The sequence below is a fragment of the Engraulis encrasicolus genome, chromosome 22 (assembly GCF_034702125.1).
Source record: "Engraulis encrasicolus isolate BLACKSEA-1 chromosome 22, IST_EnEncr_1.0, whole genome shotgun sequence".
Taxonomy (NCBI): Eukaryota; Metazoa; Chordata; class Actinopteri; order Clupeiformes; family Engraulidae; genus Engraulis; species Engraulis encrasicolus.
This window is the reverse complement of record NC_085878.1, coordinates 18,348,958-18,375,160: the sequence shown is the minus strand read 5'-3', so window position 1 is coordinate 18,375,160 and position 26,203 is coordinate 18,348,958. Positions and strand designations below refer to the sequence as shown.

The 26,203-nt window shown below is 40.5% G+C and overlaps 1 protein-coding gene across 2 annotated transcripts; it reads left to right on the top strand.

Annotated features, from left to right (window-relative positions):
- Window positions 1-486: 486 nt before the first annotated feature.
- On the top strand, window positions 487-22,221 carry LOC134438510 (WD repeat-containing protein 76-like). Of its 2 annotated transcripts, none has more exons than XM_063188088.1 (19): window positions 487-688; window positions 8,271-8,438; window positions 9,073-9,240; window positions 9,890-10,057; window positions 10,710-10,799; window positions 11,664-11,855; window positions 11,969-12,007; window positions 12,102-12,188; window positions 12,282-12,316; window positions 12,649-12,730; window positions 13,891-13,986; window positions 14,117-14,169; window positions 14,319-14,472; window positions 14,725-14,883; window positions 19,263-19,375; window positions 19,492-19,599; window positions 20,759-20,908; window positions 21,170-21,223; window positions 21,659-22,221. In XM_063188088.1, the coding sequence occupies exons 1-19, from the start codon at window positions 638-640 to the stop codon at window positions 21,909-21,911; spliced, it is 2,220 nt and encodes a 739-aa protein (XP_063044158.1). In that variant the 5' UTR covers window positions 487-637; the 3' UTR covers window positions 21,912-22,221. The 2 variants fall into 2 exon arrangements, with proteins under 2 accessions (XP_063044158.1, XP_063044159.1); XM_063188089.1 differs by having other exon boundaries at window positions 487-754.
- Window positions 22,222-26,203: the final 3,982 nt, after the last annotated feature.

Below are 26,203 nucleotides of genomic sequence, written 5' to 3'. Positions count from 1 at the left end.
TAATCGAATATCGATTACTTCGCTCCCCCAGCTCGATAAAGGATATGTTCTCCGTGCGTCACTCGCAGCAAACGCAGATTTCAGCACCTCGCGCGTGGACAGCTCCCAACGAGAGTAGCGTCGTGTCGGAATGGCGGTACGAGAAAGTGGAGGTATGTCGGAATGGCGGTTGCCCCCCAGCGCGCGCGCACACACACACACACGCACACTGCAAATGGTCAAACAGTCAGGATCATCATTGCAATGCAGATTAAACGGCAATTAAGTTGAACCTTTTATCTAATCCGTAGGACCTAGGTGTTGTTTAAATCTCCAGGTGTGAAATTAATGGGACAAGTCTGCGTGCTGTTGCTAAAGATGCTGTGGCTCTGTAATCAGACCGTTCCCGCCATTTCGGCTGCTGGTTGATGTGGGTTGTGGGGACCAGTGGGAGGGGCTCAGGACAAGGAACAACAACAAGGAAGTTAAACAGTGTTGGCTGGCTGGCTAGCTTTTATCAAAGAAGAACCACTCTTAACACCGGCTCGGAACCACAAACCTAGAATACATTTAACAGAGGTCTGTGGTCGGAACATTATTGCAATTGCCTCGGATCCGGGACGAAGTGGGATAACGCCATACAACGCCTAACGACAATATGAAGGATAAACTTCACTGTGTTGTGAAAGTGCATTTGGTTCGGCTACATGTAAGACATCATCTCTCTCTCTCTTAACTGACCCGCGTTGGCTGTGTTTGGAACCTCGCGTGTCATGTAGGCCTACACATTTTCTGTAGACACTGACACTTTATGTTACTGCATTAGTGTTGCACGACGTCCGACTAGAACCTGTAGAAAGAGAGCCGTAACGCTTTTTGTTGACACGGGTTATTCAGTCAATCAGTCAGTCAGTCATTCATTGTGGGATTTGAAGTTGTTGGTGGTGGAGGCTATGTACCCTACGTATTACCAAGTACTCGTTAACCTGCCTTAACTCATTTAAACTGCCATCCCATTCCTAACCCATAGCCTACAGTTCAAGATGATATCCACCTTTTGCAGCAATTACAGCTTCAACTCATGTGGGGATGTCGTGCTCCCAAAATTGTGAGAACAGTTTGGAGCGCGCCCCTTCCTCTTCCAACATCATATCAGTGCACAAAGCAAGGTCCATAAAAGACATGGATGCCAGAGAGTGGTTTTATGGTAGATGAACTTGACTGGCCTTCACAGTCACAACCTGAACACAACAGAGCACTGGGATGAATTAGAGCAGAGCCTGAGAGCCAGGCCTTCTCGACCCAGCCCGACAAGTCAGACCATTCATTTTACGAATTGTAATTAATGTGCTCTGGTAAAACCAGGCTGTTCTCGACCAACATCAGTGTGTGACCTCACTGATGCGCTTTTGGAAGAATGGTCAAAAATTCCTTTAAACGCACTCCCCAGCCTTGTGGACAGCCTTCCCAGATGAGTTGAAGCTGTAGTAGCTGCTAAAAGGCTGTGTCTTGACCTAAGCTACACAGAATCGCTGGACTATGTTCATAGCAAGAGCGACACAAGCAATGGAAGCAACAGAGTAGGCCATGTCCGTTAAAAGTAGAATGCAAGCACGTCCATGGCGGCTGTTGCCGAACTGCATCATGCCTCATTCGCACAATATTTGCTGAAGTCCAACTACAAGCTGTCGCTCGAGATACACAAGTTGCCTCTCCAAAAGTCAATGGTGTCGCTCAAGTCACTTCTGGTGTATTTGTGCCATAGCTTTGCATAATTCCACCATTGCTTTCAATAGCCTATAGTCCAATCACAATCGGAAGAGCTGGTTAAATTTACAGAATGTTGGGGGACATAGTTTAAGTCTTCAAGAATAACTGTATTCATTCTCCGAACATTTTCTAGTTTTGTCACCTCAAAAAAGTATTTCTTCGTAAATACATGGGTGGGAGACGTGACGCCTTGTTTTTTCGTAACATTGGTTAAAAACCTACAAAACTGCTATTTTCCTTTAAAAAACAAATGTCAATGAAAGAAGATGTGGTACATTATGTTTCATATTAGTCTTAGATGAGAAGAAACATTTTTGTTAAGATTTATGTAAAGGTTTATATGTCAAATATCCTGCGGTGTGACTGTAACATTAATGAAACCTGGAATATAATATATATATAAATTAACCAACAACATTTTGAGTAATGTATGAAGCATTTGGCATGATTGCATGCATATTAACTTTATATTAAGATATGTGAATGTGGAAAAAACTCAAGACGGTAATATTAAAGGGACACTGTGCAGGAAATGGTCAAAAAAGGTACTGCAACTATGCTGCTCATTGAAACTGGGCTGCCTATTGCCAAATTTGATCTTTACATGAAAGTTTACCTAGTATTAAACAAATATTTTCTAGTATGGTCCAAGTACAGTCATTTTTGCAGCTAAAAATGGCTATTTTTGGAAATTCAAAATGGTGGACCATGGAGAAGATCCCCCTTTTCATGTATGAAAAATGCAATTTTTCCAGTCATAATGAATACTTAGAATTTGATGCTGGTGGTAAGTATTAATAAAAAAGGTAACATTAGTGAATGGGCAGCATGAATTCTGGAAATAAACAACTAAAAATTTCACACAGTGTCCCTTTAACTACAAGTTCAATTTCGTAACACAAATTGCGTCCTGTGGGGTGACATGTATGTCAATGTTTGTGAATGGGCAGCTGCAAGGCCAACTACAAGGGTCTTAAAGACCGGCTCCTAACCAGTCAGTACCTCAGTTATTGATGAGTGCTGTGGAAGTTTAAGGTGACTCTTAACCTCTTAATATGTCTTCATATTGCAATCTTTTTGTCACGCAATGCTTAGGTTCATTTTATGGTGTCCTGTGGTGTGACTGCTCTTATATAGTCCATGAGCCAGACCACCGATCGCAATCGAAAGGGTGGGCAAAGTCTTGTTGGTATGTTATTATTGCTATATATGTCCAGTTTATGAATTGGTATGATAACCTTTGCAGAACAGTAGCTTTATCATATTTATCATGCATTTCTTATTTGAACCATTTTACACTAAAAACGCCTAGGCTAATTTGCTAATATCTTGATAAATTGAACATAAAAATGACTGTGAGGTAAATATATTTATAGGAAAAGTTGTTATACAACATTCTTAGATAGTTCAAAGGGCACGTTACACATATTTCCCACTTAATTTAGTTCAGGCCCCCATTTTCACTGACTTTTCATTTAAAAACGAGGGTTTATTTCTCAAGAGTGAAAAAAAAAACTTCTATGCATCACCACACAATTTCCCAGTACATTACAATACAGGTGGGTTTTGTATTACAAGTTTCCTTAAAAGTTATCTTTTATTATCCAAACAAAGTGTAATGTACTTAAATGTGAACTAATTTACATACACACTCGAATTTGATATGTAGACAAAGACCTATTGGATAAAGCAGAGACTACACTTTTTACATCGACTAAGGGTGTTTGGAGAGGATAAAGTCACTTTTTGTACCATGCTGTTGTTGAGAGTGTACTACACTATACAATCCGGTGCCATGCACAGACATTTTTGGGGGCAGGCGCTCAAGGTGGGGGCGGGGGGCATGTGGAGCTTCCAGTTTCCTTGCTAGGTTAGAACAGGAGTGGGGGAGCCGTTTTCATTTGTGGGCCACTTCAAATTTTATAAAAGGCTGCACTATGAACACAAATCAGGATTTCCCCCTGCAGTTTAGGCCTATATTGAAGATGGGCACCTTCACAACAGACCCCACCTCCTCTAGGTCCCCTGAAAACATAACTTAATTTTATTGCAAATTCAATTTCTAAGAGTTCTTTACAAAGCATGTCAAATTCCATGTGAAACTGCATAAGATTAAAATTACATCAGGGGCCGTAAACGGCCCTTGAGACATAAGTTAGATTCCCCACCCTTGTATTATAAACTATATTATATCAGTGGGAATTGTCACATGCTTTTGATCTCAAGATTTTTTACCGTAGATGATCATGCCAATATGGAACACATTGTGACAAAATAACAAGAACTTTCAAAAAGGGCCTTTTTTTCGTCCAATACTGCAAAGGGGCAGGTGCTTTAGTTCCTAGATCTGTGCATGCCTATGATACAATCACTTGGGTTTGGAAATCCAACAGTAAAAGTAAAGTCCCAAATCAACAGACTGACCCGCTCTGCACTGGGATCACCCCACCTTCCAAGCAACATACTGTATGAAGAGTCCAGAGAGCAGGCCAGTAATGGGGAATAACAGACTACATGTTTCACGATTACATGATTAACAATCAAAAAATTGAAGAGTTGCATTCCCTTACAGTTACTGCTTCAGTGTCTGGTAATTAAAGTACATTTACTAGGCCTATGTGAAAATAAGTGGTGGTTTCTAGATTCATATGTTATGCTATTCTCAAATTTTGATCATTCCACACATTACCAGAAACCCAGAGAAAACACATAATGTGCATGTGTGTTGGTGTGGCAGTGGCTGTGTGTCTGTACCTGACAGATGGAGTTGACTCTATGATTCTGCTTGCATTTGTCTCCTTCTGCTCAAATATCTACCTTCATATGGCTGCCCCTGCTGGTAACTCTTGTAATATCGTCTGAGTTTCCCAAAAACACTTAAGTAGTAATAAGTAGTACTTAAGTATGAGGCACCCTTTAGGCAATAGCAGGGATAGACATCAATTCAAGTTTATACAATATCTTTTCTTATACTGTATGCATGCTTGAACATAACACATGTGTGAGGAAAAAGGCCTATATACACTTTTAGTGGTGATATGTATATTCCTGATATTCTTACAAGGGGCCGCCTCATACTTAAGTTCTTTAACCTACAGTAATTGCATTTGCTGAAATTACTGTAATTGAGTACTTTGATGAGTAACTTGTAATTTCCAAAGTAGTTATTAAAATGGGTGATTTTATTTTTACTCAAATTACAATTTGGCCCAAGTATTTTACTTATATCTATCTTGAGTACTGAGGAAGGCAAAATTGAAATAAAGGGGAACATCTGTCAGACATGAAGGGAAATTGTGTGTTATTACCATTTACCATAAATGATCTATTTTGGACTAATCTATTGGATGACTCTAGGGCCCGCCGGCCCAATACCATTAGTCCGACAGCCCATAGACGGTACACAATAGAGTTGCAAGCAACTGGCTGAGAATAGTAGAGCACACACCAGGGACTAGATCTGAGGGAGTAGCAACGCAGCCTGAAAACTGTTTTTTAGAAGATATACAAGACTTATTATTTATTAACAAAACTTATTCATGAATTTAATCTCACAACTGGGAATTAAATGAAATCCACCAGACTATTTCCTTTGGTAGACTTCCCCGCCTTTGAAATTGAAGGTCCCAGACCCAAACACAATGAAATACAGACCCCTAAATTCAGAGTAATGGGCTGTTGTATCAATGAGCTGACCCTCGGCCTGCAACTTTGCCACAACAGGGCACACAGAATTTTGTTGTCACGATTGAAGCCAGGTTTTTGGAAGATGGCATGTGTAGAGATAGACAGAGGTCACGAAGGGTGCTATTTAAGGAAAGCGATAGAAAGACAAACTGAAAGTAACTAACTTCTACTCAAAGTTTTCTTGAACTACTTGTACCCAGTGCGAATTTTCTAATGTAAGGGGGAAGAGGCTAGGGCTACAATAGAAAAATAATGTGAAGTAAATATAAAAAATAATCATAAAAACACAAAAGGACAGTGCAGGCCGTGGAAAGCTCAGAGCCTTAAAGCTCACGATGAGATCAGAGCTCTTTCAAATAGTTTTTCATAAGCTGGGACAGGACTTGGAGCTGTCCATGGATGTATTCATGAAGCATTTAGGTGCCAACTCTACATAGCATCGACAAATACGTAGAACATACATACAACACGCTACCAGCTTTTCTGTACTCAGCATGGAGAGTGTGAATCAAGACAACTTCCACCATGTGAAGACTGCCTCCTCATGCATGCTATGTTTGCCAACTATCAGGCTGGCATCTTGAGAGCAAGTCTTCAGCAGCATCCACAAATCCCAAGAACACTTGACCATGGCTGGGCCAACTATAAAAATGACCAGCTCACTATACAGTGAATGCGGCAATCTCCAGTCCCTGAGGCAGTGCTACAACTGATGTCTTGCAAGTGCAGCCATCAATGTAAACTGCAGGATTGCCAATGTCTGAGAAGTAGCTCAAAATGCACAACCCTCTAAAAACTTAAGACATGCGTATATCAGCATGAAGAGGATCATCATGCTGACATATTTACAGATGCTTACTGGACTGAGTCAGATCTTGAGGACTGAAATAATGCTCTTTAGCTTATTTTAATATGCTTAATGTGTATTTGTTCATGGTGTTTGTTCATGTTATTCTTGTTATTGCAGGACAAGTTTAATAAAAAAAAAAAAACGATTTCATATGTTGTCATTTTTATCACATTTTCTCATTCACATATAGCTTAGGTAATTCTATTAGGTCTATTGGTATGGTCTAACAACCTTTTTGGGGACTTGATTGAAGGGAAAGCATCTCTGAGGAAATGTAAGCACCCTGTGTGGTCAACAAACTGCATAATAACAAAGAACAACAATAGAGTTTTCACATTTCCGTTTTACTGGTCCACCATTTCAACGCATGATCTTTCACTAACTACCTCTTTGCAATGGTTATCATGCCTTATTATATGGTTGTGACGTCATCTGTCGAATGCTCCATTCATTTCAACGGGACTCCCCAACGTTCGGACGTCTGTTATTTTTCGATAACGGACGGGTTGGTCTATAACAGACCGCTGTCAATGGCAACAAGACTTTTCACTGCTAAAGCGACTTTTCAACAAGACTCTAATCAGCTGCTGTGATAGACAGCACCCGTTGTCCTGGCTACCGCTGTCAATGGCAACAAGACGTTCACTGCTAAAGCCACTGGCTTGTATACAAGTCAGTGGCTAAAGCGAATGTTTCATATCACTCCGCAGGGGGTCCGGTCTTTTGTCACTCTAATCAGCTGCTGTGATAGACAACACCTGTTGTCCTGGCTAGCCTACCTAGCTGTTGCCTAGCGGTGTTCCACAACGGCACTGTTTTGTTTTGCGCAGCAACAATCTTAACATTAAATAGGTCTAAAGAAATGGCCCCGCATGTGTGAATCATTTAAGTATATCCATATAATAAGCGGGTTAACTTTCGGCGAGTCGGTCGCTTTGTGGAATAGCAGCACTTCAGAGAGAACAAGACCCCTCCGCTCCGCGTCGGGGTCTAAAGATTCTCTCTGTCGTGCTGCTATTCCACGGTAGCGACCTTCTCGCCGAACGTTAACCCTTACATATTAATGTACAGTATATGGTTATCACATGTTAGTATGTGTTTGTTCATTATGTTTTTTTGGTGTTGTTTTGCTGTTGGGGGTAAAAGTAAAAAAGTTAAAAAATAAATAAATTAAAAATCGGATTTCATATGTTATCCTTTTTATCACATTTTGTCATTCACACATTGCTGAGGTGATACTATTAGGCCTATTAGTGTGGTCTAATAACCCCTGTAGGGTCTTAATAGAAGGGAAAGCATCCCTGAGGTAATTCAAGCACCCTGTGTGGTCAACAAACTACATAATAGTAAAGAACCACAATACCGATTTTCACATTTCCATTTTACTGGTGCACCATTTCAACACATGATAACTACCAAAAAGCTACCTGTTTGCAATGGTTATCATGCCAAAATGTTTACTTGAGATGTCCAAGAAGACAAAAAAACAGATTAGAACTTGCCCACCCGTTCGATTGCGAGAGGTCAATTTTTGGGTCCTGGCTCAAGGCCTATAGGAGGAAAAAAAGTTTTTTATTAATGAAAACACATATTAAGATTAAACACAATATCATTATCAAGTTAGCATGAGCTCAGATGTCAGTCATGTATACAAAAGGATTAAAATGGCCATAATGCAGTGAATTCCCTGTGGTGTGACTCCATTTTCCTGCGGTGTGACATGCCCATGCTATGTTTTGATGCAGGACACATTTTCCCAAAAATGGCAAAAGTAAGGTCATTCCACAGACCACTAAGTGCTTTATTTATTTTATTTTTTTCCAATTTTAATCCATCATTTTTTTCAGGAATTTGAAAAACTTTTTTTTTTTGCGTTACGCCCTTAAACGTCAACCACCCACATATTGCCACACCTCTGTTCTTCGTGATATAGCCTATGTTGTTTTAATCATCTTCTGGACACTGACGTTTGTTTTTGTTTAAGATAGCACCATCATCTCCAGGCCACCACCGTCACATGCAAGAGGACACAACATCCACCAATGACGTTGTCCGGCGTTCAGCTAGAGAGACACAGCATCCTACAGGGCTCTCTGTTGACATGAAGGACAAACTTGACTGTGTTGTGAAAGTGCATTTAGTTCAGCTAAATGTAAGACATCATCTCTGTCTCTAAAGTGACCCGCGTTGGCTGTGTTTGGAACCTTGTGTGTTCTTTACAAATTTTCTGTGAATGAACGTAAATTGCCTTGTAGGCACTGCCATTTATGTTGTGCTACATCCGACATTATATGACGTCCGACTAGAAAGAGAGCTGCAACGCTGTTGGCGTGGCTCTATTAGGTCAGTCAGTCAGTCACATTTATGGGATGTTAAGTTGTTGGTGGTGTAGGCTATGTGTACACTAGGCATATATTACCAAGTATTCGTTAACCTGCCTTGACTCATTTAAACTGCCATCCCATTCCTGTCCCATAGCCTACAGTTCAAGATTATATCCACCTTTTGCAGTTATTACAGATCAACTCATATGGGAAGGTTGTGGTTGAGGAGTGTGCAGGCCAGGGACGGATGCTTCAGGATACCAAATTTTTTTTTAACAATTCTATTCTCCCAACATTGTGGGAACATAACATGGGAATAACTGAATTCATTCTCTGAACATTTTCTAGTTTTGTCACTTCAAAAAAGTATTTCTTTGTGAATTGCCACACCTCTGTTCTTAGTCATATAGCCTGTGTTGTTTTAAATCATCTTCTGGACACTGACGTTTGTTTTGGTTTAAGATGGCACCATCGTCTCCAGGCAACCACCGTCACATGCAAGAGGACACAACATCCACCAATGACGTTGTCCGGCGTTCAGCTAGAGAGACACAGCATCCTACACGGCTCTCTGTTGACATGAAGGACAAACTTGACTGTGTTGTGAAAGTGCATTTAGTTCGGCTAAATGTAAGACATCATCTCTGTCTCTAAAGTGACCCGCATTGGCTGTGTTTGGAACCTTGTGTGTTCTTTACAAATTTTCTGTGAATGAACGTAAATTGCCTTGTAGACACTGCCATTTATGTTACTGCGTTAATGTTGTTGTGCTACGTCCAACATTATACGACGTCGGACTAGAAAGAGAGCTGCAACGCTGTTGGCGTGGCTCTATTCGGTCAGTCAGTCAGTCACATTTATGGGATGTTAAGTTGTTGGTGGTGTAGGCTATGTGTACACTAGGCATATATTACCAAGTATTCGTTAACCTGCCTTGACTCATTTAAACTGCCATCCCATTCCTGTCCCATAGCCTACAGTTCAAGATTATATCCACCTTTTGCAGTTATTACAGATCAACTCATATGGGAAGGTTGTGGTTAGGAGTGTGCAGGCCAGGAACGGATGCTTCAGGATACCAAAATTTTTTGAACAATTCCATGCTCCCAACATTGTGGGAACATAACATGGGAATAACTGAATTCATTCTCTGAACATTTTCTAGTTTTGTCACTTCAAAAAAGTATTTCTTTGTGAATTGCCACACCTCTGTTCTTAGTCATATAGCCTGTGTTGTTTTAAATCATCTTCTGGACACTGACGTTTGTTTTTGTTTAAGATGGCACCATCGTCTCCAGGCAACCACCGTCACATGCAAGAGGACACAACATCCACCAATGACGTTGTCCGGCGTTCAGCTAGAGAGACACAGCATCCTACACGGCTCTCTGTTGACATGAAGGACAAACTTGACTGTGTTGTGAAAGTGCATTTAGTTCGGCTAAATGTAAGACATCATCTCTGTCTCTAAAGTGACCCGCATTGGCTGTGTTTGGAACCTTGTGTGTTCTTTACAAATTTTCTGTGAATGAACGTAAATTGCCTTGTAGACACTGCCATTTATGTTACTGCGTTAATGTTGTTGTGCTACGTCCAACATTATACGACGTCGGACTAGAAAGAGAGCTGCAACGCTGTTGGCGTGGCTCTATTCGGTCAGTCAGTCAGTCACATTTATGGGATGTTAAGTTGTTGGTGGTGTAGGCTATGTGTACACTAGGCATATATTACCAAGTATTCGTTAACCTGCCTTGACTCATTTAAACTGCCATCCCATTCCTGTCCCATAGCCTACAGTTCAAGATTATATCCACCTTTTGCAGTTATTACAGATCAACTCATATGGGAAGGTTGTGGTTGAGGAGTGTGCAGGCCAGGAACGGATGCTTCAGGATACCAAAACATTTTGAACAATTCTATTCTCCCAACATTGTGGGAACATAACATGGGAATAACTGAATTCATTCTCTGAACATTTTCTAGTTTTGTCACCTCAGAAAAGTATTTCTTTGTGAATTGCCACACCTCTCTGTTCTTAGTCATATAGCCTGTGTTGTTTTAAATCATCTTCTGTACACTGTTTTTTTTTTTTTTTTAAGATAGCACCACCGTCTCCAGGCCACCACCGTCACATGCAAGAGGACACAACATCCACCAATGACGTTGTCCGACGTTCAGCTAGAGCTGGGGTGGGTAAACTTTTTCATTCGAGGGGCCACTTCAAATTCCTCCAAGAGCCGTAAAAGTCCTCCGAGGGCCGTACTATGAACACAAACCAGGATTTCCCCCAGCACTTTAGGCCTATATTGAAGATAGCCACCTTTGAAACAGACCCCACCTTCTCTAGGTTCCCTGAACATAATTTAATTGTAATGCAAATGTAATTTCTAAGATTCCTGTACGAGATATATCACATTTCATGTGTAGCTGCATAACATTAACATTATATCAGGGGCTGGATAAAATGGCCTCAAGGGCCGTAAATGGCCTGACTCTTTCCCTCTGGTTTGCCGTTCCGTTTACCAGTGCAGCAGGGAATGGAACGCCCTCGCGTGTAGTTGCTGAACGCAGCCAGATGATGAAAATCAGGTTAAGGTTCCCCACCTGTCAGCTAGAGAGACACAGCAGCAAATACTCCTCTCTGTTGACACTGTTAGGCCAAAGAGAAAGGTAGGCCCCCCTGACTCACTTGGTGGGAAAAGATGTTACTACATCCATCCCTCCATATTATTATGGGGAAATGTCACAATGTTATGCAGTCGTTATTGTCACAAGTCTTTCTGTTTTACAGAGAAAGGGGATAAAAGGGGGTATTAGCTCGACCAAATATCATGGTCAAAGACCATACCAGCAAGTTTGGGGCGTTGTTTATCTCCAAATGCAGGCTTTTCTGATACAACCGTGTTTTTTCAGGTCCAGTCAGTCTCTTAATATTTTCTAGTTTTCTCAACTCAAAAAAGTATTGTGAATAAAATATTGCCCCACCTCTGCTCTTAGTGATACAGCCTGTGTTGTTATCGTATTCTAGACACTGACATTTGTTTTTGTTTAAGAGGGCACCACCATCTGAGGGCAAAAATCACAATCAAGTCGACACCTCATTCAACAATGACGTAATCCGGCGTTCAGCTAGGACACAGCGGCCTATACGCTACTTTGTTGACAGTGATGATGGTGATGACGATGATGACAGTGATTACAGTGATGATCATGATGACAGTGATGACAGTGAGCCAAAGAGAAAGGTAGGCCAATTTGACTGACATGGTAGGATAAGATGTCACAGTCACAGTCATCATTATTGTAGGGAAATGTCACAAGGTTGTGTAGTCTTCATTGAAATCTTTCTGTTTTACAGAGAAGGGCGGTGAAAGGGGGTACTGGATCGACCAAATATGTAAGGATGCTTATGAGTACATACCAAAAAGCTTGGGGCACTGCTCATCACTGCTCATGCAGGCTTTTCTGATACAAGTGTTCTTATTTGTCAGGGCGCACCTTTGTCTGAGTATGAATTGGAGAGGCTTGAGAACATTCGCCAGAGTAAGGCCTTCCTTTCATCTCTCAACCTATTACAGGTACAGGCACTTAAATCCTTGTACAGTAATTAATGCTTTTGGAAATTGGGAATCGAAAGGCTTGTCATGACGTTTACAAACTCTCTCACACAGCTGGCTGACATGATGAGACCAAAGTCTGTACCTCGGTAAGTCTGTAAACTTGTAGCCTATAATTTCAAGCCAGTGTTATCCAAAGAACCTAGATACTTAAGCTATTAAGCTATACGCTATTTTAAGGGAAATAACTTATTACCTCATCACACACTGTGATTTTTTTGTCATTTTCTAATTTGATTTAGAACTGTTCATTCAATTAAGACATTCAAGTCATTTGTCTTGCGGTTGATGTCGACTAGGATTTAGATTTAAGTTAAACTCTGGTGCTGGAGTTGAACTGTTCAGTGGTCAGATATGACTTTGTTAAATCTTCTGTGGTGCTTGTTAAGTATAGAGCTGGATATTTTGCTCACCTTTCTAGGAAAAAGGTGGTAAGGGAGGCCCTTCCTCCTAGGAAGTCACTGCGTCTGCAGAACATAGACGTGGACGTTCCAGAATCTGAGGTGTGTGACTGTTGGCCTTTCCATAACTTCAAATTTGTTGATCTTGCACCGAGATGGTGATCACGTATTGGTATGATTGGATTGGATGTCTAGGAGTAGTTTTGGGTAGGGTGCGCACATCCAAAAACACTTGTTGCAGGTGCCAGACAAAAAAATCAGATAGTTGAAAAAGGTAGGTCTGCACACTGCCGATGAGCTCCAAAAATAAACTTTATTATTTAAAATGCAACGTTTCGATCACACTGGATCTTCATCAGGCATGGATTGGATGTCTGTCATGTATTCCATGACTTTTTGCTAAACACCATCCCTTGCAAAATCATGCATAATGTACCGTAGCATTGAGACCTTCGAATATAGTATGTGACTGGATCTCAATCCCAGAGACGCATGTCTCTCAGATAGAAATTGACAAAATCACCATTAAGTGTCCTTTTTTTAACAGAATTTAAATTTTTAATTTTACTCTTGTGTGTTTAAGGAGCAACCCAGTGCTTCTGACAACATTTTATTCCATATCTAAAAGCTAAGATTTTGTCTTCAATAGGGCTAACTTCATGTCTTTTCGATGGGCAAGAGAAACTTTCACAGCTGAATTCACTGTCATCTACAGTACTTTAAGAAGTTACCACATTCAAAAGGTCACAGATTCTTCGGAAATTACTAGATTCATGTGTAAGGTACCGTGGTACCTTAACATAACACTGTCAGGATATATGATTAACTCAACATACCCCTGGGCCTACTTGCTAAGGATGGATTACTCTACAGGCCTACCGGGCCCAGTCCAAGGGGCCCAAGAGTCAACGGGGGCCCTTCAGCCCAAGTCTCTACAGGGTGTGCAGAATTATTATGCAAATGAGTTTTCGACCATTTCATCCTTTTCCAACACCTATATGTGTGAATCTGAATACCTATTGGATCTAAGCATTCCAGGTCATGCACATTTGTATAAAAAGAGAAGGTGTGATCAAAGGACCTCAACACCCTATATCAGTTGTCCATAGTTATTTGGCAAATGTGCTTTCCTCTGGGAAAATTGGCCACGAAACTCTGAAAAGTCTATTAACTCTTTTGAAGTCTTCCAGATGGATATGGCTGTCTTGAAATGGCCAAAATGTTGATCATGTTAGCACAGATGGTTGCATATGTGTTTGTAGGAAGAGCTCATCCTGGAGGGGCCTGTCCCAATGTGCCCTTTGAACCTGAAAGATGGGAGTTCACTTCCTGAGGAGTTGGTCCGTCTGTGGACTGAGGTGTGTTTGGCTCCCTTCCTTACAGTAGCAATTTATCTTTGTAATTTATCCAGCATTTTGAGAAAATGTCTTTTGTCCAAACATGGATTGTTCTCTTAATGTTGCCTGATCGAGACCTTTTTCTATCCAGGAACCTGTCAAGCAAGACAGAAAATGGAAAGGAATGAAAATGGACTTGGAGAGGTAGGTAGACAAACTGTGTAAAAACCTTTACGAAAGACATATGCACAAACACTATGATGTCCTACAATGCTGCCGTCAAGCTGACATGGCATGAGATGGCAACAGTGACATTTTTAGTCAACCTGACTAATTTGGTGCGTCTGTGTCAGTTACAAGGAGGGCCTTCAGAAGATGGGGATACAGGAGGATGGTGTTGCGAAGGTGGTGCAGCAAATTATCTTCTCAGCAGCTTTCCATCCCTGTGACAGCAGTCTGCTAATGGCCGCTGGGGACCTCTGGGGCAAAGTGGGCATCTGGAATCCGGTAAGGTACACAAGGACCTTACATTATGTACACAGTCCTCAGATCCTCCCTATGGGCATTGGTCTACTTAATGTTTTAATACTCGGGGACGTTGGCAGGTTTATGATGAGGTCAAGGGGGTGTTGCCATGTTTTGATGAGGTGAAAGGGGCATTTGTTCAAAAAGGTTGAGAACCACTGATCTAAAAGCTAGACAAACACTTAGGTCACTAAAGTATGTTTCCTTGTTTTGCATTGGGCTGTTTGTTTCCAGGAGGCTAGCTGGGGGGACAATGGAGTTCTGATCTTCAGACCACACACCAGACAGATCACCTCCATGAAGTTTTCAAACTCGCAACCGTCGACCCTCATCACTACCAGTGCTGACGAGACTGTACGGGCTGGAGATGTGGAACGCGCCACTTTTGATGAGGTTTGGTCTCCTTTATTAGTTTCAAATTAAGTGTGTGTGCTAGTCTTTATGCAAGAGTAGCCTGATAATGGCACGAAGTTTTGAAGAATGGACTTTGTCTTTTAACTTCAAGCATATTGGAGTTTACTTATTCAACAAAGAAGAGCACTGCGCATCTCTTCCTCTAGTTAGTGCAATGCTAAAGGCGGGCTTACACTGTGGACTTTTGCCCCGATTTTGCCATGATTTGTCAGTCGCACGACTTTTCCAGAATTGGGCCGATTTCTTGCTGAATCGGAGGTCAATCATGAGTCTCGCATCGTGTAGTGTAACTTATATGGGGCAACGACAACCAATTTCACCTCACGATTGTGCAATCGTAGGGTCGCAAGAAAATCCAAGCTGTTTGATCCTGGTCGCCCCTCGTGAGTAAATCGCACAGTTGAAGCAGTGCTACGACCCAATTTGACAGGACACATGCAAAAATTGACAGGGTGGCGCGATTCGCTCTTGAGCGTCTCCTCACTTCACATCAGGTGTACGTTTCCTTTCCCTGTTGTCATCTACAGTTCCAGAAAGCACAGTATGAGGACAGGAGCTTAAAGGGGACACAGCGTGAGCACAGTGTGAGCAGGAGCTTAAAGGGGTATGCCAGTATTTTGGGACTGTTTTATGGAGGGAGTAAATATCTAAGCTATAGTGAGAGACAATAGATCACACATGCTACACTGATCCATTGACTTTCACTAGCTTATCTACATAGTCCCACTTTTAAATTGTGTTAAAGCCATTTAAAAACCCTGTCCACTATTTTGGGGCTTAATACAGTTAAAATTGTTGGAAGTGAAAGTTCCCACAGATTGTTGGAAGCGAGGGGCCTCCGCACATTGGCTCCGACAGCACTTTCTGACTAGGGATGCAAAGGATTAATCGATTAAAATTAAAATTCAACTTTAATCGATCAATGCATTAATCGATTAAAAACATTAATCACAATTAATCGACAAGTCAACTGACAAGAGACCGAGGTGAAATGGCCATGTGAAGAGTATGTGTGAAGAGGGGTGTGAATAGTGTGAATATTTAAATCACGTTTGGATTAAAGAATTGAAATAGAATTAATTAGAGCAAGAGCAAGGCCCTTGCAGAGCAAGGCCCGATTCTAGTAATCTCTAAGTCCTGTTAATTATTAAGCGGGTTTGCGGAGCAAGGACCTTGCAGAGCAAGGCCCGATTATAGTAATCTCTAAGTCCTGTTTCTTTATTACTTTATTATCGTTCTTGTGTAGGGCAGTAAAAATAGAAAATGGATCTCCTCCTAGGCCTTTCGAGATAGAGACACCGTTCAAACACTAAAACGACCGGCTCGGCTTGGAGATCATGTATATTAATAGGCTTGTCCGTGTCTCTTGTCGTTTTCCCGTTTTTGGCGATTTTGTGCAAGCTTGGGTCCCCATTGAAAACCACGGTAGAACCTTCATGAACCAAGGTTCCGCCACTCTAGAGATTAGAGTGTAGGATGCTTTTTCGGTCATAAAACATCAACACTTTCACCTAGAAGTTTAGTTGACGCGTTGTTGGCGAGCTCTATGGGATGTCTCCAAATTGTCAAAGTTTCATCTCCCAACTCCCATTACTTTTTAAATGGCAGGTGTTTTAAAAACGACAGGGCTGGGTCTATGGAGGTTTCCAGTCTTCCCAAAAGTGCCTTTTTCAAGAGATCAGCGCATGTCCCACAAGAGGTCCATTTGTGCCTGAACCGTTTAACCTATAAACTTCATTCAAAGACTGTTAGAGAGATCACATACATGACTCCGATCTGTGGTAAGGACACGTGCCAACTCCTTTTAGTTTTTTTACAACGATCTTGTAAAGACAAAAAAATGGGTCTCATTCTGTTCTCTGCTTAGAGCACAATACTAACTGCCATACAGTCAATCAGAACAGGTGCTGCCAATATAGGGTTCCATCTCAACTGTCACTGTCTCAACATTCTATTCTTAACGAGCAGGTGCAAGCAACCATTCTAGAAGTCTATTGTTCAGCTCAATGTGATATAGTCTTGCTGGACTGTGCATGACAGCCAGCTGCTTGGCTCAATGGGAATGCTGCTAGATTAGAGATATGGAGGTTGAGGGTTCGAACCCCACCCGAAGCCATGTTGATTTTCAAAATTATATCATATGCAGTGTTCCTTAGCCAACTTCAAATATCATGTATTGTATGTCATTTAATATCAATGGCAAAGGGGCTGGATTTCAGATATGGAGGTTGTGAGTTCGAATCCCGCTCGAAGCCATGTTGATTTTCAAAATTATATCATATGCAGTGTTCCTTAGCCAACTTAAAATACCATGTATGTCATTTAGTATCAATGGCAAATGTGCTGGATTACAGATATGGAGGTTGAGAGTTCGAACCCCACACGAAGCCATGTTGATTTTCAAAATTATATCATATGCAGTGTTCCTTGGCCAACTTAAAATGCCATGGTTGTCATTTAGTATCAATGGCAAATGTGCTGAATTACAGATATGGAGGTTGGGGGTTCGAACCCCAGTCGAAGCCATGTTGATTTTCAAAATTATATCATATGCAGTGTTCCTTAGCCAACTTCAAATATCATGTATTGTATGTCATTTAATATCAATGGCAAAGGGGCTGGATTACAGATATGGAGGTTGTGAGTTCGAATCCCGCTCGAAGCCATGTTGATTTTCAAAATTATATCATATGCAGTGTTCCTTAGCCAACTTAAAATACCATGTATGTCATGTAGTATATCCCCAAAACGCAGAGCTACAACACTTTCAAGATGGCTGAATCCAAGATGGCTGAATTGTTTGGCCCATAACTTCTGACTGGGTGGATGGATTTTTTCCAAGATCTCTTTTAGCTTTGTTTTCTCAATAGTACTTTGTTTCATCTCTGCCCCAAAAGGCAAGCCCGCTTCCAGCATTTTCTGTGAGAATGCAATCTAGTTTGAATGTGGTATTTTATCTCAAGTTTTAATTAAAATTTTTAGATGTAGTAGTTTTTTTTTCGAGAAGCATTGAGATTTCGGGGGGAAAAACGTCGCTTATCAATTAATCGTAACTCGATCGATAAGGCTATCAAATGATTAATGAATTAATCGATAATTTGCATCCCTATTTCTGACCCCCAAACCCAGTTTCACGCGAACATAGCATTGATTGTCAATGGGCGGCGCCGACAAAATAGAGCTTGTCTGTAAACGCTAGCCGACATCTGCGAATGTCAGTGGACATCAGCGCCAGTGTGCGGAGTTTTATTGAAAACAATGGAATCTAACTTTTGCGGAGCAGTGCTCAGGACTTTGTCGGAGCCTATATGCGGAGGCTCTAATACCCATGATTGAAAATATCGCACAGTGTATGCCTGCCTTAAAGTGCTTCAGTTGTTCAGGAAACTATGACTGATGTTGCTGAAGGTCGAAAAACAGAGCCCACCAAAAAATGTCAGGTCTCAAAATTAAAGAAGTCCTAGTAGTTCCCAGGGCACAATTCCAAAATGGCTGTTCTACGTACTTCCTCGTCTTAAGACCGCCAGGCGGCTTATTTTAATGTGTGAAACCCCTTGCACTAGCCTCATCTTTGCCGAGAGTTAATGCCAAGGTTGTCACCTCGTGACGATGACGTAGCTCAAGTCCATAAATAACGATTGTATGTATTTTGGTGTCAGCTTGTCCATCTGTAATGATACTACATCATACCAGAGTAGGGCCTATCCTAACCTCCATATTGCTGGCGTCTGAATGAAGCTCTGTATCTATTACGGATTGGTTCATCCACCCTGTTCAGTTTCGTGTTGTATCAAGATTCACTTTCATCAGTTCATAATACCTTTGAAAACTGTCTTCAGATACTTCTTGACCCAGTCTTGACTTCATTTTCTTGTTTAGTGGCTATCTGGTGTGTGCCTTTTTTTTTTTTTACCTTGGCCATGTCTTTGAGTGGGACACTCAATGTAGATTTTAGTTTTGGAATATGACAGCACTGCAGGATAATACTTTTCTGGTGGTTTCACCTCTTAATTCTTCTAAATGTTATATTTATATATATATATAAAAGTTCTATTTCTTGTGACCCTGATGGCTTTGTAAGTGTGTTGGATAGCAACTTCTCATCATATATAAATATGCATAAAATGGATGATATGGTGCAAAAACTTGTTTGCCTAATAATTCTGCACACACTGTAGTGTGCCTTCTATAGGTAATGTTTCAATTACTAGTCAGTCATATTTCTTAGTGACTCAATTCATATGAATTACAGTGTATTTTCAAGAATGTGAAATATAAAATTATTTTAATTATTTGAATAAATGGAATTGATGTAGAGAAGCCCTAATTTCAAATGATTTTCTTCTCGATGGTCGTAGGTGTGCCGTTTTAAGGACGTGAGGAGCTTTGATTTCTTGTCGGACGACTGCACCACATTACTCTTAGGAAACAAATGGGGACGTGTTACCATCTGCGACATGCGCACTCGAACGTATGACAATTTTCTTTTTTCCCCTTTAAAGTACACTCCTCTCATTTAAAGCAGACGTGTGTGTAAACAAAGACATGTGTGTATTTGTGTTTTTGTGTTGACCCATGTTTCCACAGGTCATCACATGAGTCTTTCTATGCTATGGATCCCTTCTCAAAGAAGATTATGCGCTGTGTCCACGTTCATCCTGTACACCGGATGTACTTTTTGGCAGCTGGGATCAAGTATGTGTAACCATGGTTTATGTTTTTCCTTGCTACATATTTCTTCCCTATGTAGTTACAGTGCTCAGTAATAATGAGTACATTTTGATTAATATTTTAAAAAACACACAAGTTATTTCCAAAATATGCATAGAGTAAAGTGCAAAAGTGAGTACACTGCAGCCTGATGCCTAGTTTGTCTCTTCAAAACTCCCCATTTGTATTTCAACGAGCTCAGATCAGGTGTCATACTTAATCACTGAATCACTCGCACCTCTTCAGAAAATCAGCACAATGACCAACCATGAAGTGTGTGGCCCACCGTCCTAAAGCTCCTGAACCTCTTAGATCCTGCTGAGTCTTAGTCTGTATTGAGTTGTTGATAGGGTGACCAGAAAGAGATGTACTTTAAAAAAAAATGAAAAAGCCATCATGAAAAATAACATGTTCCAGTGCCAAAATCATTTTGCCAACCAAATTATGGATGATTACAGAGTCCTTGTGTAGATCTGCTAAAACTTTATAATTTTACTATATAGGCAAGCTGTGATAAAATCGCACATCGGACATGTTTTGCCCCTCATCTCAAGAATCCCTCAGGTGGGGTATTGTACATCACCCATGTCAAATGAAAATCAGTCAGTGGTTGTCTTTGCAATCAGTGTTGCTTCCTAACAGGACAGGCTGATGTCACAGAAGTATTATTGACTTGGAATTGTGTTGTGTTGATTTTGTGTAGTTCATCAGTCCTTCAGCCCCAGTCTGCCTAATGGCATAACATGACCCTGCCTGGGTATTGGTGTACTACTAGAGGTGTTAAGTGTAAAAGCTGAGCCTGTTTACATTAGTAATCGGGTTATTGGAATAAACTGGTTATTGGAGTAAAGTGTTCATTGTCGTTTACATGCAGTCTGTCGGTTGCATGTGTTCCACTCAAGAGTACGAAATGAAACAGAAATTCAAGGCATGTGATTTGCTACTTATCATTCTAGAATGTCAATAACCTGATTATAACCCGATTATGCTGGATACATGTCTTGAGAAATCAGTTTATTAGCCAAAAACCTACCTGTGCGAATCGGATTTCTCATAAACCGATAACTGCAATAAACCCATTATTATAAACGGTTTATCGATGTGCATATAAAGGGGCTCATTGAGTGTGGTTGTGTGTTTGCAGTGGGGTCCGTATTCATGATGTACGGTACCTGAAGAAGGAGTCCAACCAGGCTGTGTCGGACCTGAGGGGGGAGGCTTTTGTAAGCGGTGCCTACTTCTCTCCTGACACAGGAAACCGAGTACTTGGTACCTGCAATGATGACACACTCAGGTGTGTGTGTGTGTGTGTGTGTGTGTACAGAACATGTGAGAATACAGCTAAATGGCTGTCTACTTGGCATATGCCACAAAATGTCAAACCCCTTATACAGTACTGTATATACATTTGCTTATTGTTACTACAGAAATTGGATGATTTATGTTTTTAGGAATATACTTGATTAATTAGATGTAATTACACCATGCTACATCATTGTTAATGTTGTTTATTTATCTGTTTCGTACTTGACTGGTTGTCCTTGGTGTTCCTCAGGGTGTTTGACACATCACAGATGATCTCTTCACCACCCCTCATCACCACCATCCCGTGAGTGTTCCAGGCAAGCAGGACACTGTCCTGAAACCCCTGCAAGCTTGTGATTTTATCTATGGGCAGTTCCGTATTAGTAAAAACCAAACTACAGTACAGCCAATTCAGCAGTATTTAGGTTGAAGAATGCCATGGAATAGTTTGGCTTCGGTTCAAGTCAGAACAACAAAATGTACATGTGAATCAAATTGGTCTGTTGCAGTAGATTGAGTTAACAGCGTTTTGTCTTGTGACTCAATCATGCCCCTTCGAATCAGCAATACATATGAAAGAGCATGAACACTCTAAATAGCTGAACACATTGATTGTAGAATGTTTATCAGTGCCAGTGTATTAGTACTAGTTGTGGCACTTTCCCTTTGTATGCATGTAGCTGTTTTTAGTGTGAACACATTGATGAGCATGATCATTGTGTATTTGCGTTGTCGACAGGCACTCCAACCTTGTTAAAAGCTGGCCCAATATCCAGGCCATGTGGGACCCCAAACAGGATGACTGCTTTGCTGTGGGCTGCATTGGATCGCCACCCAGAATTAAAGTTTTCCACGAGAGTGGCGAGCTGCTCCATACATTCGAAATCCCACACGAAATGGCGACAGGCGCGTGTAACATTGTGGCATTCCACCCCACCAGGTTTGCACTGCTTGGGGGAAATTCCCGTTCCAGGCTCCATGTCTTTACATAAACCACCTGCACCTTTTTAATATTGTGTAATTTACTATTTAATTGATTTTTAAATATAAAAGACAGGCTTGTTTGGGCCTGTATGACTTTATTTTGAGTGGACAGTGTGAGCCACGGCAACCACTTCAAATTATTTGAAACTTTCTAAGTTTCCATTTTCATTATGTCTAGTTGCCTGAAATCTGTCCTGTTTGCCGTTTTGCAGCTAACATTTTTACAGTTTTTTGTATTTCTGTATTTTGTGCTGAGCAATAATAAACCTGAATTTTCTGTGAAGACTTTGGACTGCACATCTACCCATGAATGCACGAAGAAGGCAAACCTCTTGTCTAATTGAAGGATATCACTACTATACAAATTGCTTAATTTTAGCTTTTTTAAAATAAATAAAAAATAAATAAAGTAATACAGTGCAATTGCAACTCAAAGAAACTTGAAAAGGACGGATGAATCTTCGGGGCAACATCCCCTCTCTCCTCAGGAATCTGTGGATGGACAAAGCATGTGTTAAGAACATTGGAAATTGAAAGAATCCTGTGTTAACTCATACAATGCCATAGCTATTATTAGATGATATACAGCAGCTGTAAGCTGGGCTCTAAATTAACACTTGGCCAACAAATTCTGTTTGACTGGTAGAGAAGAAAATTTACAAGCCACTTTGACTGATAGGTAGTGTATGTTTGTCTAGTAAGATTTAACATCTACTAACCAAATTGGCCGGTGATGAGAAATGTGAATAAATGTTTATTTATCTACAGCCCTGGCTGTAAGCAACATTTCAGGTCGAGAAAGCAAACTACTCCAACTTACCACGTAAAGGCGAGTTCTGGTTAAAATGTTATTCCAGGTGTCTCTCACTAAGGATGAGAAACAAAAATGAACAAAATTAATATGCTTGCAATAGCTTTATGCAGATGAGGGCAGACTGATCACGAGCACAAGGCAGGAGTGTGATAATTTGTTAAAAGATATGACACTTGCTGACCTCTGCTACTCTTAGTAACGTAAAAGAAAAACTAAACTAAAGTTCAGAGAGCATGCAGGAAAAGGGTGGCAATCAAGTGGATGTTAGCAACTGACCTCTTCAATATTTGGACTTCTGGCTAGGGCAGTGAAGAGGCAGGGGGACCAAACGGGTTCCCCTCATCACAGCTACCCTCTTCATGCTCTCCATAAGCCTGCGTGTGGAGAAAGTTCAATGGTCAAGTGTCTACATTGTGTTTGAGTAATCCTTCCATAAACAATGCAACACTGTGACCATTTGGAACATTATGTACATTTCATATACATTATTTATATACATGGTTATGATAAGGGTTGGAAATAAGGATGTGCTATGTGTTTGAAATGTAGACCTACATTACAGTGTGTTTATGTAATCTTGTAGATATTTAACTGACTGAAAACTGAAAATTAGTATCCACTAAATAAGACTTACAGTGCAAATGCCTACAAGCAAGTGAGATTGACATCATAAAATGCAAAAACTAATTTGAGGAAAGTGTCTGGCAAATAGTCAAATTGAAATGGCAATGACAACAGAAACATATGCCATACCTATGATGGAGGAAAAAGACCTCATCACTTTTGTGCACAAGCTGTCTGTGTAAAGCTGATGACTTCATCTGTGTCAATAAAAAGAGGAAACGTAAAAGAAAATGCGCAACAGATTTGAATGGATTTTAAACATGTAGTGCAATACAGCATACAATAAAATTTGCTTGCCAGTCTTTTGTGGGCGGTTGTTTCCAGTGAAGCAATCTGTCAAGACAAAAATAAACTGTGTTTTTTTAGTTGTGTGTATTTGCATGCTGATTTCGCGAAAAAAAAGAAAAGAAACATTACACAGTCATGCGCACGCGCACACGCACACGCACACGCACACACACACACACACACAGTGCCTTTCTAAATTGATGTGAACTCTAAATCAACCCTATACCTGCTAGGTGGACTAACCCTTGTCTTGTAGGACATTTCCTTGTTCTCCAGCTCAGAGATCTTGTGCTGTAGAACTGTGATTTTGTCCTGGGGTGGATTTCTCGAAACCAGAGTTGCTTACTTCATTAGCTACTTTTGTTGTTTTCAATGCATTTTCCCATTGGCAACTACCTTAGTTGCTAACAGGCTAACAACTTCTCTTTTGAGAAAGTCACCCCTGGGCACTTCCATCTTTGGGCTCAAGGACACTGCTTTCTGGCTCAATCTGAATGACCACCTAATGGTAGAAGCGAAAGACACACACACACACACACACACACACACACACACACACACACACACAAGAAAAACTACAGTAAGAAGCTGTGGGGACTTACCATGACAGTTCTCCTGTAGGCCCTGTAAAACATTGTAAGGTGAGTACACAAAGCAAATAGTTACATCCTACATATTTAATTAACAATTAAGCAAGAGCATGTAGCCTAATAGCAGCAAAAGAGGGGCAACTCACATGAACTGATGGTTTCCACAGAAAAAACAGGATATCACCACAGTAAAGAGCAGCTGTAAGGACTGAAACAGTTTTTTTTTCCCCTAAACAAAAAACCTCTTGGTTAGAAGCTTTTTTCCCTACTAAATATCAAAATCATAATTTGATTTCTGTTGTGAAAATAATCGAATTCCGTGTTTGAGACTTAAAAAAAAATAAAAAAATAATAAAAGACTGCGCGCACATCAGCACAGGTGCTGGACCAAACGTAAGATAACTGAAAAGAAAATAAAGGTCCGCAACACTTGATGCTCCCAAAGATTTAATGGTTTATTTTCCTTTGAGACTTTTTTTTAAAAAGGGACACTGTGTGGGATTTTTAGTTATTTATTTCCAGAATTCATGCTGCCCATTCACTAATAGGCCTATTACCTTTTTCATGAATACTTACCACCAGCATCAAATTCGAAGTATTCATTATGACTGGAAAATTTTCACTTTTCATACCTGAAAAGGGGGATCTTCTCCATTGCCCGCCATTTTGAATTTCCAAAAATAGCCATTTTTAGCCTAAAAAAATGACTGTACTTCGACCACACTAGAAAATATTAGTTAGGCCTAAATACTTAGTAAACTTTCATGTAAAGATCAAATTTGGCAATAGGCAGCCCATTTTTTGACCATTTCCTGCACAGTGTCCCTTTAAGACAGAAAAAACATGAACCTACACAGAAAAAAAATGGAATATCCTAGCTATTCCTACTATGAGAGGCGAGCTAGTTTATAGACATTAATTAGCTACAACCCAACAAAATTAATATGATCAAAAAATGTACTTAAGCCGTAAGAGAAGGTCGTGAACAAAGAAAACGATCAGACGTTTTCTATGCATTCCATCGCAGGATTGAGGCAGTTCTCAATGTAGAACAGTAGGTGTCGCAAAAGTTTCACATGTAGACCTCCTTGGTTTCACCAGATGTTCCAAAAGTAACTGCAGAAAGTAGTATTTCAACCCAAGTATCAACAAAGTCGCTCGTCTCGTGTGTGTTTAATTTAAGTTTAAAGTAAGTTTAATTTATTCAATCAGGGCACAACAATAAGCCAGGTGCATAGGCTACATCGAATACAGAGGAAGTGATGTAGGCCTCTTTATTAACAACAACAACATTTTTTGTAAGGTGACCTTGGGGTCATGAAAGGTGCCATGTCACATATAAATTATTATTGTTATTTTTACTATTATTGTGCTATCCTGTCCATAGGACAGGATTTGGATGAGAACTATTTGAGTGCTGGTATTTGCGTAGGCCAGAGATGGTATCCAACAAGCGACCATCTCAGAGTAGCCTACCTCATTGTGGTCAACGCCATATCCTAAACTAGATGACCTGCCCAAACCATTTTAAAGGACAAAAGCACTATTTTGCACATTAAGCCCCTTTCTTAAGTTGTCTGCAGATTTACAGCACCCCCCTCATCGTTTTCTTTTAATGTTTGCTGCTGTCTCTGTTGTTTGGATAATTTGGATTTTGTCTCAACCAGCTTTAGAGTGGCTGCCTATGGGCATGTCCATAATCTGTTGTTAAAAAACACCCTAAATATGTTTTAATACGAATGTGCAGCTCACCAAGTGTTCACTGATATTCCACAACAGTGTTTGTAGCAAAGCATGGCTCCGGTCACATTTTATGGAGTATTTTAATGCTTTTTCCACCTTTAATTCTCAAATTACCAAATAAAACACGCCAGAAGACTTATGCTTTCAAACTTGTTGGGGAATGCCAGTGATCTGACGCTAATAGACTATTTTCATGTCTGATGTGCATTTCAGTCTAAGGTCAACTTATTTTGTCAACTTC